Source organism: Corythoichthys intestinalis, chromosome 5 (assembly GCF_030265065.1).
Source record: "Corythoichthys intestinalis isolate RoL2023-P3 chromosome 5, ASM3026506v1, whole genome shotgun sequence".
In the NCBI taxonomy this organism is placed as follows: Eukaryota; Metazoa; Chordata; class Actinopteri; order Syngnathiformes; family Syngnathidae; genus Corythoichthys; species Corythoichthys intestinalis.
Window position 1 is genome coordinate 32,615,789 of NC_080399.1, and position 16,939 is coordinate 32,632,727.

The window sequence follows — 16,939 nt, forward strand, 5'->3', positions numbered from 1 at the left end:
ATATACTTTTGCTGTGGTGATTCTTTTGGCATTCACATTTTTTTCTTTTGCGAAGCATTGGAATTTGCAAATTGCCTGAAATGTCCTGCCACTGTAGATTTGTTTTTGGTCGGTAATTATCTGTAACAGGATGACTGTGTTTTGGCACACAATGCAAGTTCAGAAATGGTATGCTAGGATGAGATTGGTAAAAAGGAACAACACAAAGCTCTTACCTGCCCGCCATCAAACAACTTTGGGGCAAAATAGAATTGTACTTTTGGTCGTATTCTTCTGATTAATGGACACAAATTGCTACAGACACGCTATGAATGCTTTAGAAAGTGTTTGAGAGAGCAGAACAAAGTGCTGAAAAGCATGAGAAACAAGTGTTGTTTTCGTAAACGATGACAATAAAGAAAATATTTTGTCAACGAACAATTTTTTTCATGACGTCACGATGACGGGCTGAAAACGTGTCTTAGGAAACTAAAACACGACGAGATGGATGCCAGTTGTCATCTGAAGACACGAAAATGGGATAAAAATTCGCCATAGTTTCCGTCAAATTCACACTGTGTGATATTTTTTATTGTATGTGTAGTTAGAACGCATTAAGCAGTGTTTGGTTGTGTCATTCATGTGACGTGCTGCTCCACCCCCGCCCCACACACAGGCGTGTGTCCATTCCAGATTCCCTTTGTGAAATATGTGTCAGGTGCTGCTTGGTAAGTTTTGAGTTCATATCTTGGCAATGCCATGTTGTTTTAGCCTTTAAAGGTCTGTGCTGAGTGATCATCACACACTAAACTAGCTTGTAGCGTTAGCATAGCTTTCGCATTGGCATTAGCAATTACCGAGGTGTCTCGGTGTCTTCTTAAACTATTGGAAAACATTTTACATACAGTTTGTGGCGTCCAGGTTTGTGTAATTAATTGCAAATAATGTGCTGTTTTTCTGCTGAGTGTGTATTATCATCATGAAAATGGTGATGTCCTTATAGACTACAATTATCTGCTCATCTGTCCTTTTCATTCGAAATTACTGGAAAATTGTCTTTATTTGTTCACGGATTAAAACTTTTGAAGTTTATAGACGAAAACATTTTGGGAATTGTTCACTAAAACTAGACACAATTTGTCTGAGCTTTCGTTGACTAAAAGTAGATGAAGACGAACACATTTTGAAATGACTAAAATATAACTAAGACTAATTAGTATTTTCGTCCAAAAGACTAAGACTAAGACGGAAATTAAAATAGCTGCCAAAAACAACACTGCGAGAAACTTTGTTACATTGCCACAAGCTGTGGATTTAATATAACCACAGTTACCCCATACCTTTGTCCGTGTAGTGCACTTATTATACTAAATAGGCATCGATTGCTACCTATCTTGAGTGCTTACATCATTGTTGGTAACTCCCATGAATGCTTAATACTGTTTTGGAAAGTGACCATGACCATATCCAATTTGAAATAATGGTAATAAAAAAATAAAGCATGTTTGTGCCCATTGGTGACATGGTTGCTTTTCACACAGTCCTCCTGCAGGGACAAAACATGAGAAATAGCAAACGTTGAGGTCAGAAAAGACTACTAGTTGTCTTGCTGTCATTTGAAGGTCAACCTTCACATTTGATTGTGAACAAGTGACCTGAAGGTGCATGCAGATAAAGTCATCAATCGTAGTAACATCATGGATGACACTGCTGGAGCAATGGTCAACACATACAAAGACAGGGGCCTCGCTTATCGACCTGATGTAAGGTCAACAAGGTCTTAAGTTGAATTAAAAGTAGGAACATGTAACTAAATGGGGTCATACTGTAAATCAACGCAAGTATTTACAGGAATGTGCAGTACAGTCAGGCATCAATCCCTTTACTGCCTGGGAGTAGGAGTGATTTACAAAGGCTATATCGCCACATTTTCCTTGATAGTTCCTCCCCTCCAATATATAAGATTGATAAATTCTGAAATACCAGTATACTGAATATATAGTTCAGCCTCACATGTGAATACATAAAAATGTTTGCTGTCAAAACAGCTGGTTTTACAGTTGTCTCATTGTCATCAGAACTAAATGGATATACAGAATATAATAGACCCCAATCACATGACGTCACAACTCCGCCCCCCTGACTGGAGCCGCCATATTGTCCGTCAGCTCGTCTAATTACACATTACTGCTACGTACATGCCTTCTATTGCGGCGTGTTTTTCTGCTCGTTAACATTAATAATCAAAATGGTGAAGGCGTGTGTGGCGGTTGGACTTGAAGTTATACCGTATTCCGAGAGACCCGAAGAGGAGAGCGAGATGGACTGCTGCAATTCGACGAGAAAACTTGGTACCAAACGATCACCACAGACTATGTAGTAGGCATTTTATACCTGGTAAGATGCATTTAATATATATTTGGAGGGTTTTGGGCTGACAACCACAATTAAGATCATTGCGAGGCTAATCGCCGACAACATACAGTTTCAAATTCAAGATGTTTATTTCTTTCGCCATCATTATTTTTTGAATAATATTTAGCTGCTACCAAGTGAAAGAAGCTGGCCTCGTCTAAGGATCATCAGTTAAACAGGGGTTTCCAAACTTTTTGCAAAGGGGGCCAGATTTGGTGTGGTAAAAATGTGGGGGGCTACCTTGGCTGATTTACGTAGAACAATATATTTAAACAAATTGTAGCAAGCCCTTCTGTGTGTCACATTTGCTTTGTTTATTTATTTATTTTTAATTCATAATATTCAACAATCTCGCCATTGTGGCATTCTCTTTCGACACTCGGGCTCTTGCGAAATACTGCTGCTGTGAAATTAAACTAGCTTCAAGTTGCTATAATTTCTCGTTGTGTATCTTACCTGTAATGTTTTCGTACATGTCAGCGTGTCTTGTTTGGTAATATCGCGTCACATCGAACTCTTTGAAAACAGCGACTGTCTCTTTGCAAATGAGGCAGACACAGTTGTTTTTTTTTTTTTAATTGACTGTCGCCATTTTAGAAAATTGGAAGTAAAGGGTCACACATGGTAATGTGGCTTAGAGTGCTGCTCTTGAAGTTTTTCAAAGTTTCGTGAGAATAGGCTGAGTTTCTGTGGAGAAGATAGTTGTAGATATCAGGGTAGCAGATGTCAGGCAGAGACGCCGAAGCCAGCGGGTCGAAAAATATCGATTTAGGCATCAAATATGGATCTGGCGAATGGATCGACCGAAGCTTTTCCACATAACACCTTTTATGCAACACATCCAATGAGTTTACAGCATCTGAAAGCACCGGGGCTTCCATGAATTGCACTATAAATTACACGATAAATTGAGACCATTGAGAATACGGACACACAATGACGGACAATATGGCGGCACAACACAGCGATCACGTGATTGTGTGACGTTGGTCATTGGGGTCTATTGAAAAAGGCTGGTATGACTTTCAAATCCAGTGATCCTTAAAAATGTGTACAGATCACACAGGATAGTAACCTGTTGGATAAATGAGGCCCAGTGTCATTACAAAAAGAAAAAAGCTTCTGATCTTAAATGAATTCGAAACAGGAAAGGATTTTGTAGCTTTCGGCTTAAAATCATATAAAGTAATTGTTCTGAGTCAAGAAGTTATACCCAGGGGGGAAAGTGGGCCAGAACCGTCAGGAATGCAGTTCCGGTATAAGATTCAGGGCCAGAACGCAGTTCTGGTATAAGATTCAGGGCAGGAATGCTGTTCCGGTATAAGATTCAGGGCCGGAATGCTGTTCCGGTATAAGATTCAGGGCCGGAACGCTGTTCCGGTACACGGTGCTTTGATTCCGAAAATATGACAGCAACTGTCAAAACGCTATGTAAAAATAAATAAATAAATAAATAAATGCTAAGCTGCCACACATGCATTTCAGCTCCAAGAAGAAAACAATCTATTAACATCAGATTTACATACACAACACAAGTGTTAACAACAAGCATAATAAAGTGCTTGTGTAGCATAGTCCGTTTCCACCGATATTTATTATTGATTTTATTCCACGGACGGCATGGAGGTTTCCCCAGTTGCTGTAGTTATCTGAGTCTGACGATGATGAGTCACGTCAATGTGCGAATGCATGCAGCAAGGCAAAATGCCTGGACTCATTTATCCGTTCAATTGGCTGACATACTGACATGTGATAAGCAGAGATGGTTAGCTCTGATTGGTTCAAATGTGCATGTTTTCTGCAACAGCAAAAAAAAAAAAAAAAAGAAGAAAAAAAAAAGCTTGTTGAATTGATGCGACAAAAAAAGGGCAATGCAACATAAAATGGATCAAATCTTTAAGAACAACAAAAGAATTGAGGAGGCTTATTTATCATATATTTTTTTTTTTGCTCTGATGGGGAGGTTCAGAACATCTAATATATGTTCATTTATGTTAGGCTACTTATTCATTTCCTTATGATTTAAAAAAGTAAATGTTTGCGCGAGCTTTATAATATATTCCATTTCACTCTGCATAATATAAGTCATTTGTACTTATTTTTCTGAACATATGTTACTTCTATATTTATTTTTTTTTTTTAAAGTAAATGTTACATTAACTTCAATTTTAATATATATCCTATGTTCTTAAGTAGTTAAAATTGAGATTTGGCATTTAGTATGTGAGGAAATGAGGGAAAATAACAATTAGGAGCTGGAGGTTGGGGTTATTGCTGTTTTTGTTAACTTTTATTTTGCAAAACATTGACAACAGTTTTCTTTGCTTTTCAGTAGTTTAAGAGTGTTGACCCCTCTACCCCCCGCCCCCCCAAAAATGAAAGAAATGAATAAAGAAATAAATAAATATAATTTCTGGCTCCGTGGCGACCTTCACGTCGGGGAGTTCTGTCAAGAAATTCTGGCCACTTTCACCCCTGGTTATACCTGTCCTTCCTTATAACAATAAATAGATTTTTTTTTTTTCAACTTTTCAATGCTGGCATATTTTCAGGCACACTGTTGAAAAAGAAACCTATTTAGCTTTTTTTTTTTTTTCACTGAAAATTGTACATTACCATGAGTGGACAAAATAATAACTGAAGCATAAAGTAGTTTTATAGACAATAAATGCCAAACTTGAGGGTTGTTTGAAGAAAAATGATTATCTGAAAACATGAGCGCTGCAGGCTTGTGAAGGCCAGTTAACTGGGATCAGCAGCTATCATCTTCTGTTGGAGTTTTTAGACAGGAGAGCCATGTATCCAGCATCTTTACCAGCACACTGCAGCCTCATCTCTTCAGGCCATTTAGCACACTTTTCTTAACAAGCTCAGCCTATTAAAAATAACCATTCATTAGATCGTTTATCTGACAGATTCCTGGTAGCAGGAAATCTAAGCCCTGACACTGCCTGGAGCGAGATAAGTCTGACCTTGCTCGATCTCTTACTGGACTCAAAATATTACTTTTATGGCCTGGCGTAAAAATGTCTTATCTCCCATTGTGACTGACAGTAGATGCAGCTCAAGTGTAACAGTGTTAATGTCGTATACTTTGGAGATATAATGAGGGATCAGAGAAATGGCGCAGGCGAATGTCAACCACAGGCGAACACTGGCATCACACGGCTACCTGGTATAACGGTCAACCCATCACAACAAGTGCACAGACAAGGATTGGGGGAGATTACGGAGGTATACACCATTGAAATGGGAACAGCTATGAGGGTTGTCCGTCTCCATGGTTACATTCCATGGGAGAAAGGTGAGAGGTTAGAGGTCAGGAGTTAGAATGACCGGCAAGGCTGTAGGGAGCGGAGCAGGAATCAGAACATGCGCCTGGGTGTTCATTAAAAGGTGACAGGGAGTGAGGAGGATCAGCAGAAAGGAGCCAGAGGCAGTTGCAGGGGTGCGCTGCTTTCCACTGCAGTCATATTCGAATGGCTGTTGTTGGGAGGCTGCAATGTGCGTGTATGACATTTTACCCACACACGTCTACAGAAGATTATGAATAATCATTCGTAACCATTTGTGCCCTCCAGTATGGTTACATTTGTTGCATTTTCCTCCCCTCTTGTTCTTACAGTGGTCCATGAAATTCAATAATAACACTTAGCTTTGAAAGCTGCAATTCGTATTCATTTTGCAATGTATAAAAATATTTTAAAAGTGGCCTTTAAAATAAGCCTTTTGTCGAGTTACTCATGTGAATGAAGTTGTCTTGAGGGATGAAAAATAAAATAAGATTCATAATGCCGTCTGACTGGCACACTAAATGGGTTTAGTTCGAGAGGGAGAAGGGAAAATTTGGATAAGTAAGAGGAAGGAAATTGAAAGGTAGCGAAGGGAAAGTTGAATGGAAAGGGTAGAGGGAAAGGGGCAGGAGAAGGGGATAGAAGAGTAAAGGCGGAATGGTAGGAAAGGGAAAGGAGTGATGTCCCTGTCTCGTGACAGCCCTACTCAAGGGTGAAGACTCTTACCAGTCTTGGACCAAGACTCACTTGAGTGTGAGGCGAGGGTCTCCATATGGGGCATAGGGAGAAATGTTAAGTACGAACTCCTTCGGCGGATAGGAGCTCCACCTCTGCTGCACTGTGCTGCTGTCATTGTTATTCCAAAAGTCTCTGTCTAGATCACTGTGGCCAAAGAGAAAGAGAGGTCAGAGCAAAACAATTGTGGAGAGCCTCCGCACCAACCAGCAAGCGTTGCATCTGGAAATGACGCAAGAGCTCGCTTTGAGGAACAGTCGGTCTTAGAGCTGCATGAAATGGGAGGCTGTTTTCCAGCCTAAATCTGAAGATTCACCACAGTGGTTTGAAGGTGATAGGTAGCAAGAAAAGAGCACAATAGCATGTGATGACAATTTGTCCACCTAGCATGGCACCATTAATGAATTACATTGAACTAAATATTCAGAAATCTGGACACCCAAACCCCCATCCCCGGCATGAGAAGAAAGAAAAAAAAAAATGTACAAGACGAAAAGAGGTAAATCCAAGTAGTTGAAGAGGAAAAGGTGAGCATAATCACTGATGTCATACAAGCCACACAGCAGTGGTCAGAGCTAAGGCACAGGAGACAAAGGCAATGCACAAACAAAAGAGTTGGAAGCTGAAATGAACAACAGAGCACATCGATGCCGCTTGAGGCCGGAAGAGAGAAAATGTGGATAAAAAAAACACCATAAGTCACCTAAATCACAAACAATTTTCATAACCAACCATGTTCAAACAATTGACATATGAAATAAGAGGGAAAGCATTACATTCAGAGAAAACCACAAGAGCGGCATATAGAAGAGAAGTGATGATGAACAGGTTAAAAAAGACATTTGTGAAATTAAGAATCGTACTTAGCATTACAAAGCTGACATTTTCCAGTATTGACCTCTAGCCTGAATTAATCAGAGGGAGAAGCGCACCTCATTTCATACTTTTATACTCTGACAATTTCACAAGGGAGAAAAATGAATGCCATCACTTACAAACACATACCTTTTTCATTAATCAAAGTTAACATAGGATTAGCAAGCTGCCTTCACTGAAGAAGCCTTATGTGCAGTCGCAGTTATGATGGTGTAAATATAATCTATAATCATTACATCACTAAGCCTCACTTATAAGATCTGCTTGATCACACACACTTGCAGCGCTCAGAGCCCTAAAGGTGAACTCGATGCAGGTAACTAGCATCAGATTATTCAAGACCAACCAGTTACCAGGCACTTACTTGATGGCTTTCTTCTCCCCTCGCTCACGTGCTGAGTCTGGAGTGTCTGCCGTTTCCACTCCCGGCTTATTTCTCTTCCCCTTAATCCAAGTGCACAGAGAGGGCCACAGACAAGAAGAGGAAAAATAGGTTAGCATGTATTTATCCTTTTGAAGCAGTGTTTTTGCAGGTAACGTTGCCACCCCTATTATCTCTGGAACACCCCGATGGTCCCCTGATTATACTCATCTTAGTCAAATCAAGTCTTCTGCCGAGTGCCATTTCATGATTATCAACCACAGCCACCCAGAAATTTACATGGCAATTGCCTCTTTAAAGGTAATCCTCTAGGCACTGGAGAAGCGTCTGGAAAGTCCTGCTCCATTCTGATTTCAAACAGCTAGAGCATGACCTGCTGTTACCGTGGAAATAATGGCATTTGAAAAAGTTTGGTATGCTCGGCGCATTCTGCTAGAAAAGCTCATTAGAATCAAAGGTGTTTGGCCTTCATCACAATGCAGGTAATCTCCATTGACACTTGGTTACATATGAGGCAAAGAAGAAGGGATAAGGCAGACGCTGCCCGTGCCCCCAAATAATTCAAATGTTTTTTAAATTGGCCATAATGCTGTGCACCGTAGATTGACAGGCTATTCTAGAATTGGAGGATACTTTAGGCTAAATAACTTTAATTTTTACTATGTAATCGTCAATAATATATAATAAAATATTAAAGGTATGATGAGTTCTGATTTTTATATTCTTCATTACCAGTGTTGGGAATAACGCCGTTGTAAATAACGCCGTTACATAACGGCGTTATTTTTTCAGTAACGGGGTAATCTTACTAATTATTTTTTTCGCCGTTACAACGCCGTTACCGTTACTGACGGTCAAAAGCGGTGCGTTACTTACTCTGGATAAATTGAAGAAACTACCAGCCGTAGCGAGTCTACTCTGCTCTGTTTATTTGTCATCCAAGACTTGGGGTGCGTTCAGGTTCGAGAATAGCGCACGTGTTTTGTTTCGTGCTTTTTCTTAGCAAAGATATACCACACAGAACGTGCTGGTACTCTGTTTCTTTAATAGCGCATATAACTTCAACATTAACACAATCGTACGGCTCTCGGAAGGCCGTGTCTCTAACTCATTCTCGCATCATGTGAGCAAAACAATATTGGCGCCGTGTGCACTTTAGGGTGCCTCGGATAATTCTACATCAGAATATTACAGCACATACTTCTTATGACTCCAGGCTGTTTGTACATGCTCATTCAATTAGACAATGCTTTCTAAAGCTTGCTAACGTTTCTGTTTTTGCTACACCTGAATGCTAGCCTCGTTCCCATCCCCCACTGTCAGCCAGCAAGAATGCTGCTTCCATCTTGAGGACAGCAGACGCTTTGAGGGTGACGGGAGGGGTAGGGGGAGGAGGCTACCTGAATGCACCACCTGGATAGATGCGATGGAAGTGATTGTGATTGGCTGAGGGTTAGAGTCATGTGTCATGGTAAGCCAATCAGAGCCGGTGTTTTTTTTACACACAAACCGGAACAGCGCGTGCGGCAAACACACACGCAAAACAGATGCAGAGGGATATGATGGCAGAGCATTCAGAGGAAAATTTGTCCTTTATGAGGTGGAGATATAAACACTATTTCAAGTCAAAATACTTGAAGTACAGTAGGCTATGTCTACTTGACCAGTTGTCTCATGTTGTGAGAGTTAGATTTAATTGATTAAACTCACTTTAAATTGTTTACTGCTGATTGTTATTTTATTATATTGTTTACTGTTTATTTTTGTTGCACTTCAAGTGTAGGATAAGTCTGTTGCTGGTGAGGTGCAATAAATATTACAAGGTTCTATAACACAACTACCTGTCTGTTCTTCTCTATTCAACTGACACGAATACTGCTCAGAAAATTTCAAATTCTTTGACATACAACAACTTCTTTTTAAAGTAACGGAAATAATTACTTTCCCTGGTAACTAGTTACTTTTACTATAGAGTAATTCAGTTACTTTTTGGAAGGAGCAGTGAGTAACTATAACTAATTACTTTTTTTTAAAGTAATGTGCCCAACACTGTTCATTACCTAATGTATCGGCTATTTACAATACAGAGATGTAAACCCGTACTAATGTTAGCTTTTTCTCAGGAGTAGAAGCTGGATATTTAGATAGCTGTTACTGCTGACCAAGATGATATGTAAAGGAAAAAATATATATAATTGTCTTAATCTATACACATTACAGGCACTGCTTGAAGTTGAGTGAGACATTCAATCTAGTCATATTAATTTAAAAGGGTATAAAAAATACAAGCAAGGACATCCATTTTCTTTACCCATATTTTTGGGAAAACTGACAAGTCCGGTGTATCATGTGATTTACTGCTTTCTTCAACGATGATAAAAAGGTTCATAGTAACATAGTGGCGTGCATGCTGTGTAACTCCGGAATAAGCATCAAAACAAACGACTACAAATGGTGGCTGTCATTCCAAGGAGATCATTTTTTGATGTCTAAAAAGAGGACGCAAATAACAGACCTAAATAATCCCCGTTTAGGCTTATATTCAAAGTTTATATGGATCGATAGCATGCACGCACTGTCCGTGCATGTCACACACATATACGGACAGTTTGCCCCAACTCTCAGCCGTGTAAGCAATCTTGAAATATTGCTCAAATAGAGCAGAGAGAAAACCAAGCATTCTCATGCTAATCCTCAACCCATTTTTATCTTTTTATGACTATTGTCAAGCTCGCCTCTTCCCAGAAAGCCGAGTTCAAGCTAGGCGCTAACACTACTGTACAGCTACATAGCTGCCGTCCTCCATGCCTCTCGCTCTTTGCTGACATAATTGCTGCATGAATTCCGATATGGGAGACTTGACACTTCAGACTGCTGCGACATTCTGGAAAAATGTGGATTTAAACCACATACGAAAGTGACCCAGATCGGATTTGAAATGGTCCACTTCTATGCGACTTGTCCCGTTCAGACAGTCAAGTTAATACCTCACTCGAGTCGGGAAAAACACGAGAAAATCGGATTCTTGCATTAAGACCTGCAGTATGAACCTAGCCTATTTGATCAGATCAACACAAAGTTGATTATTGTGACAGTATTTTCAGAAAAAAACACACACATACAGTATATGGGCCAAAAATGCACAAAGGCCAATAGTACTGTTTAGCTACAGTTAAATTCTGTTCAACACACAGAAAAGCATGGGTGAAGGACGACCACCCGGTTTCTCCTCAATCGTGCTTTCCATTCTACATCCCAGTTTTGTCACCAGTGTAGCGCTTGTAAGAATTGGCAGCTTACTTTTCATGTTTATTTTTCTCCGCACTCAATCGTGATGTCAGTAATCCACTAATGGGAGCGTCGCGTTGCCGCATCAAACGCACCAAAAGGAAGGTCACGCTGAAACATCATTATAGCACTTCCTAGTGACGCTACAATAGTTTTCGGAAGAATGTCATTTCCTTCAGTCATTTTAAAATATTTGATATTGTTTGGAAATACATAAAAACTGTACATCCCATTCAAATGACCTAGATACATTTTGGCTAGGTTCATACTACAGGTCTTAATGCACAAATCCGATTTTTTGTCATATCTGTTTTTTTTTGGCGTGCCCGTTCAGACTGCCTTTGTCCATTGAGACCATTCAAGTATTACGCATGCGCACTAATTCGCAGTCCGACACGCGCTGAGCAAGACGACCCGCATGCGCAGAAGCATCAAAACAAATGACCACACATGCTCGCTGTCATCCGTCATTCCAGGGATATCATATTTTGCTTTTTAAAAGAGGACACAAATAACAGATATAAATAATCCCAGTTTAGGCTTATATTCAAAGTATATGGATCGGTAGCATGCACGCACTGTCCGTGCATGTCACACGCACATACGGGCAGCTTGCCCCGACTCTCAGATGTGTAAGCAATGTTGAAATATTGCTTATATGGAGCAGACAAAGAACCGATCATTCTCAGGCTTATCCGCAACCCATTTGTATTTTTTTATGACTGTTGTCAAGTCCGACAATTCCTAAAAAGCCGTGTTCAAGGCAAGCTAGGCACTAATAACGCACAGCTGCACCTCTACCATAGCGTCTCTCTCGCTTTTTGATGACGTAATTGCTGCATGAATTCCGATTTGAGAGACTGGACAGTGCAGACCGCCGCAACAGTCTGGAAAAATGTGGCCCAGATCGGATTTGAAACACATACAAAAGTGACCCAGATCGGATTTGAAATGGTCCAGTTTTATGCGACTTGTCACGTTCAGACAGTCGAGTTAATGCCTCACTCAGGTCGGAAAAACACGAAAAAATCGGATTTGTGCATTAAGACCTGTAGTATGAACGTAGCCTTTGTTTTGTGTAGATGTCAATTAAAACAGAGTTAAAATTAGATGCATATTACTTTTATAAACATTATGTACTTTGAAAGACCGGATATTGCTGCCATTCTCTTTTCTGTTTGGTAAGTGCTAAAGGACAGGGCTTGATCCGACTGCAGGTTGACGGACCAGAAAATAGACCTCGTCCGTATTTTAGCTTTGACGGACCGGAGTGGCCGGACTCAGGCGGATCCGGATCGGAGCTGAGCGCATCATGTGGACCACCTCGTATTGACTACAATACAAAGGTATTTGTTGCTTCGTTCAGAAGGTAGCTGAGAGTAGCGCGGCGGATCCTGTGGGATTCCGGGGTCACACATGTTCCACAAATAATCATTCATAATTAATTAGATTATTCTGAATTGGTTGAGTGGGTTATCAAAACTTCTCAAATTCTGGAATGAGCCAGATGTTCTTCGTTTTAGAATCTGAGCGTGACAAACACACAGAAACATGCCACCAAACGTATTATTCCGTGGATTTTAGGATGGTTGCCGGTTAGTTTGCCATATTGGCACCGCTCAAATATACATTAGTCCATATTGAGGCTATCTATGTGAATGCAGTCCCTTAAGAGCCAAGCACTCAGGACTATGCTTGTGGATGAGTTTCTGATAGATGAGTCATTTCAGTCTCTATCTATGATTCATTCACAAAGTGCATCAGGATGCAAATAGCTCTGAAGCCTACATAGGATACTAAGGATAGTGCACCAGGCAAACTGCTTGGCCCAGATAACTTCTGATATCATTTCAAAGTAGAGCCCACATCTTCAATAAAGCACTTTTGGATTCATTACAAAGCCTGTGCCACCAATAGCAAAATAGTCAGTAAAGGACCAAATATCCCCCTAATACCTGGCAGGTAAGCTTTCGCAGGCTGGTCATATATCATTCAATGGTGTCGTAAAAATTTCAGTAAGCCAGGATGACAAAGAAAGTCTACTGCTAGAAGAGAGGGCTAGAAATAGGAATCAGATTTTCAACAAATAAATAAATAAAGGTGTCAGACAAAGGCAAAAAAGTGAAAGGGGATAGGGGATACAAGGAGAGGGACAGGTGCAAAGTGAGTAAAGTCTCAAGTGGACTGGTGTTGACAATAAGAACAGACTGAAACATGCAGCATTGGCCACCTACTGAGTCCTACGGCTTTCCTTTACACGTGCAGGCACGTGATGCAACAGTTTCACATCAGTCACCTTCTTCTTAATAAACACTTGTGTATGTGTGTGTGCATGTGAGACGAATAAATGCTGCAGGGATCCATGGCAATGAATATGACAAAGCTCTTATGACATGCACAATACAGAAAAATCAGCTCAGTGCCCCAAATGAGGGTTAAAGCAAACCAAATGGAAGAGTGAGCAATTTCCCTCTAATCCTCCACTCAAATACCCTTGAAAATACTTAAGTCTAATTTAAACCTGCTGCTTTATTGTCACATGACAAAAGAGTTTCACGATTGCAATTTCACTTGGCTCTGAGCCACCCGTTCAAAACAGCTCCAATGTGATGTAATAGTCTACTTATGAGTGCGAGTCAAATTGTCGCAATCTACAACCAACGTCTTGAAATATGGGAGACCTAAAGTGAGGTCTGGAGAAGTAGAGGAAGACTGCCCGCAGTGATGATGAGCCGTTTTTCTTTTTTTTTCCTAAAGGCTCTAGACATGAGAAATGAAAGAAGCTCATATTCTGTCTGCATCAGTTGGCAGTGCACTGCCCTCCAACACCCAGCTGTGTTTGTTTGAACTAGAAGACAGAAAGAGTCTGCATACACGCTCAATATTACGCACATTACACTATAATTTAAAAGGAGTGATCATTTATCTGTCCAAACATTATTGTTAACCAAAATTAACTTTGAATCCTATGATCCACACATTAGCACAATCATAGACAATCTGTCACTGACAACATTAGGGCTATTGTTAATCGTAATGGCTGGCTATTACCATACTAATTCGTTTTAGTTAAGCTCCGCAATCATCGATTTTCACCACTTTGCTGAATGGCGTTATAGTGATACTTTTCTTGTGAGTCTCAACGTCCGACCTAATGCAAAATAAAAATTTTGCTCATACGATTGATTCAATCTCAGCTGCGCTCACAACTGTTACGGATCAAACAGCAGAGCGTTCACAGAAGCAGGCTGATGCCCTCTGAATGCCAAATAGCCACTGCTGCTGAAACAGATGTTAACAGCACCAGCACTGATGTGTTAAAATAATACCTAACACCAACAACATGAGGATCCACTGCAGAGAATATACAGCCCTACAACAAGAGTTAAAATTTGTCATGCCATGTTTCACCTTAGTCAATAATTATCAGAGGTTTTAGGCAACGTTCACACCGCAAATATAGATTTTTTTGCCCATATGCTGACATTTTCAGGCAGTATGAACACTCCAATTCCAATGTTTTTAAATCCGGATGTATATGAGGATGTATATGGCGGAAAACACTCAGGTGATTTAAAGGTCCGCTCTGAGACCCCCAATTTAGCCAACTTTCAAAATTGTCCGATATGCATGTGTGATACATCATTGGAAAGCTTAAAATCTCACATTTCTGGGAGAAGAACATTTTTGAACAGGAGGGCATTTTCTAAAAAAAAAAAATGTTTTTTAAACAGCAAAACCCTACCTGGAGGTGAGAGCACGCGAGAACAGAATTACAGACGCCATGACTTTAATGAGATATTATCGCGTACTTACTTAGTTTCGATCCAAAAACTCCACTGAGCATGTATCACTGAGTGTCAAGACACAGCTGTGAATGGCCACAGCTGGATTTTGGGGGGATTTTATCAGTGAAACATGGTAATATAACAAAGGTCGCGATGCAGAAATCGCAGACATCAAGGAGTGGTCGAGATTTTCTTTTTCATATATTTATACTTTTAAACTTTTTTTTGTTTTTCAACTTTTTTTTTTGTTTGGATCGATTATTTATCATCTAACATATCGGAGAAAATGCAAGAGTAACAAAAAAAATACAATTAAGCGATAGTTATGAGGTAGATATCCGTGACTTTTTTACAGATGCAATTTTTTTCATTGCGGAATAATTTGCTTAAAAGTTTAAAATATGTGAATGAATAATTTTTTTAAGTCGTTTTTTTTTTTTCTAAACCCAATATGGGACGTCATTTAATGATTATAAGCTAAAAACGACATACATTTTGAATAATAAATATTATTAATTACCTTCGTTTTATGGCTGTGTTGAAACAAAAGCGGTTGCGCGACGTCTGTAAACGGGGGTTTTCAGGGTAAAACGAACAAATTAAAAATAGTTTGGGGACTTAATACACCATGACTTCTGCTATGGCAGCATATAGACATATCGTTCTATCAAACACAACAGTTGTTTTAGCTTAAAATACAGCAGTTTCTTTTAAAGAGGAGTGCAAGATCAGAAACTGCTTTTTCAGTCTTGTCTGTGTTTTCCGCCATATATATGATGTAAAATGACAATTCTGATATTTATACGAGGCCTCTTCACTATGAACGCTCATCTGCACACATCCAAACTGTACATCATCAACAACTGAAATATGTCACCACAGTTCGACAAAACAAAGAACAGACATGAATGAGCAATGGCGGATAAATCTATCCATCTATCCTCTGAAAAATATCTTTTGCTTATTGATACTGCACATGAAGCTACCGGGTTTTAAAAAAAAAAAAAAAAAAAACTGCAACAAAAGTGCGACGGCTAAGATCTCTCCTGAAGGGACCACATTTACTTTGTAAACACTGTGACTAATGATAACATGTCAAAGTACACAGGCATGTTATGTTATAGAAGTGTTCCCTTCACACTGCGAATCGCCTATGTTTGTGCAACATGAGCGACGGCGCAAATATTTACTAAATTACAAAAATTCCGAATTGGGCATCATGCCCTGCGGTCAGAATTTGGCATTAAAGTCATCAATGAGCATATAGCAGTTTGTGAGAGTCACAATGTTACCACAAATGTACTATTAAGCAGAATAAGTTTAAATAAAAGCCTAAAAATTATGTAATTTGGGGAAAAAAAGGAAGAAAATCAACAAAATTATATATCCTCAAATCATCCTCAATCTAATGAGAGGTGAGTGATGTTTTATCGAAGTAGTATGGTTGTAGTCTTGCTCAGTGTTGTAGGATTATTTAGTTTTTGAAGCAGTAAACTGGTACAAATTGGTTTTTTAAAAAAAACTTGCCACGAAAAATTACTTTGTTTAATGTACAACTATCAGTCTGTGAACAAGTGCACTTTTGTCTTTTTTGTCGCTTTGCATATAGCATAATTGCCTCAATGCTTCACGTGAAATCTCCTGCTTAAACTATTGCATAATAATGGTGATTTTATTTTAACGGGAACTTTTTTTTTTTCTTAATCTAACTGAGGTTCCACAGTATGCTACCGTACCGGTACTTAAGATCTTTGAGAGGCAGAAAACAAATAAGAAATATACTTTTATACGTGCGCCACAAAGAAGAGAATAACGTGAGTCAGGCAGCAACAGAACATTAGACACACATGACGGTGCTATGAAACATGGCGGAAGGAAGAACAGGTGGCAGCGATATATGCGAATCTCGCCTACAAAGAGGGCAAAGGCAGAAGTGTGGGAGTATTTCATTTTTGAAAGATTACAGATGGTAAATTAATTCAAGATAGAGAAAGATTTTCATAGCTACAATTGGGGGAAAGACGTCAACTTTCTGGAGTTATGTTTTACGCAAAACAATTTTGGGGTCATGTGTGGTGTTCTAAATGTATAAAAAGTAAGCGTTTAAAGTACTTTGGCAACATTGTGACATTCTTGATAACTGTGATGATTCTGGTAACTTTAAATGTTATGTGAAATGTTCA

At 39.5% G+C, this 16,939-nt stretch overlaps 1 protein-coding gene across 2 annotated transcripts in view; it reads right to left on the minus strand.

Moving 5' to 3' along the window:
• The window catches only part of syt7a (synaptotagmin VIIa), a 191,949-nt gene that overhangs the window by 65,513 nt on the left and 109,497 nt on the right, over nucleotides 1-16,939 (minus strand). The window contains exons 3-4 of one of the 2 annotated variants that reach the window (XM_057836506.1): nucleotides 7,663-7,742; nucleotides 6,435-6,569 (exon numbers count right to left, since the gene is read on the minus strand). In XM_057836506.1, the coding sequence (XP_057692489.1) occupies nucleotides 6,435-6,569; nucleotides 7,663-7,742 (215 nt within the window). The remainder of the gene's footprint in view (nucleotides 1-6,434; nucleotides 6,570-7,662; nucleotides 7,743-16,939) is intronic. The other variant, XM_057836507.1, reaches the window with a different exon arrangement.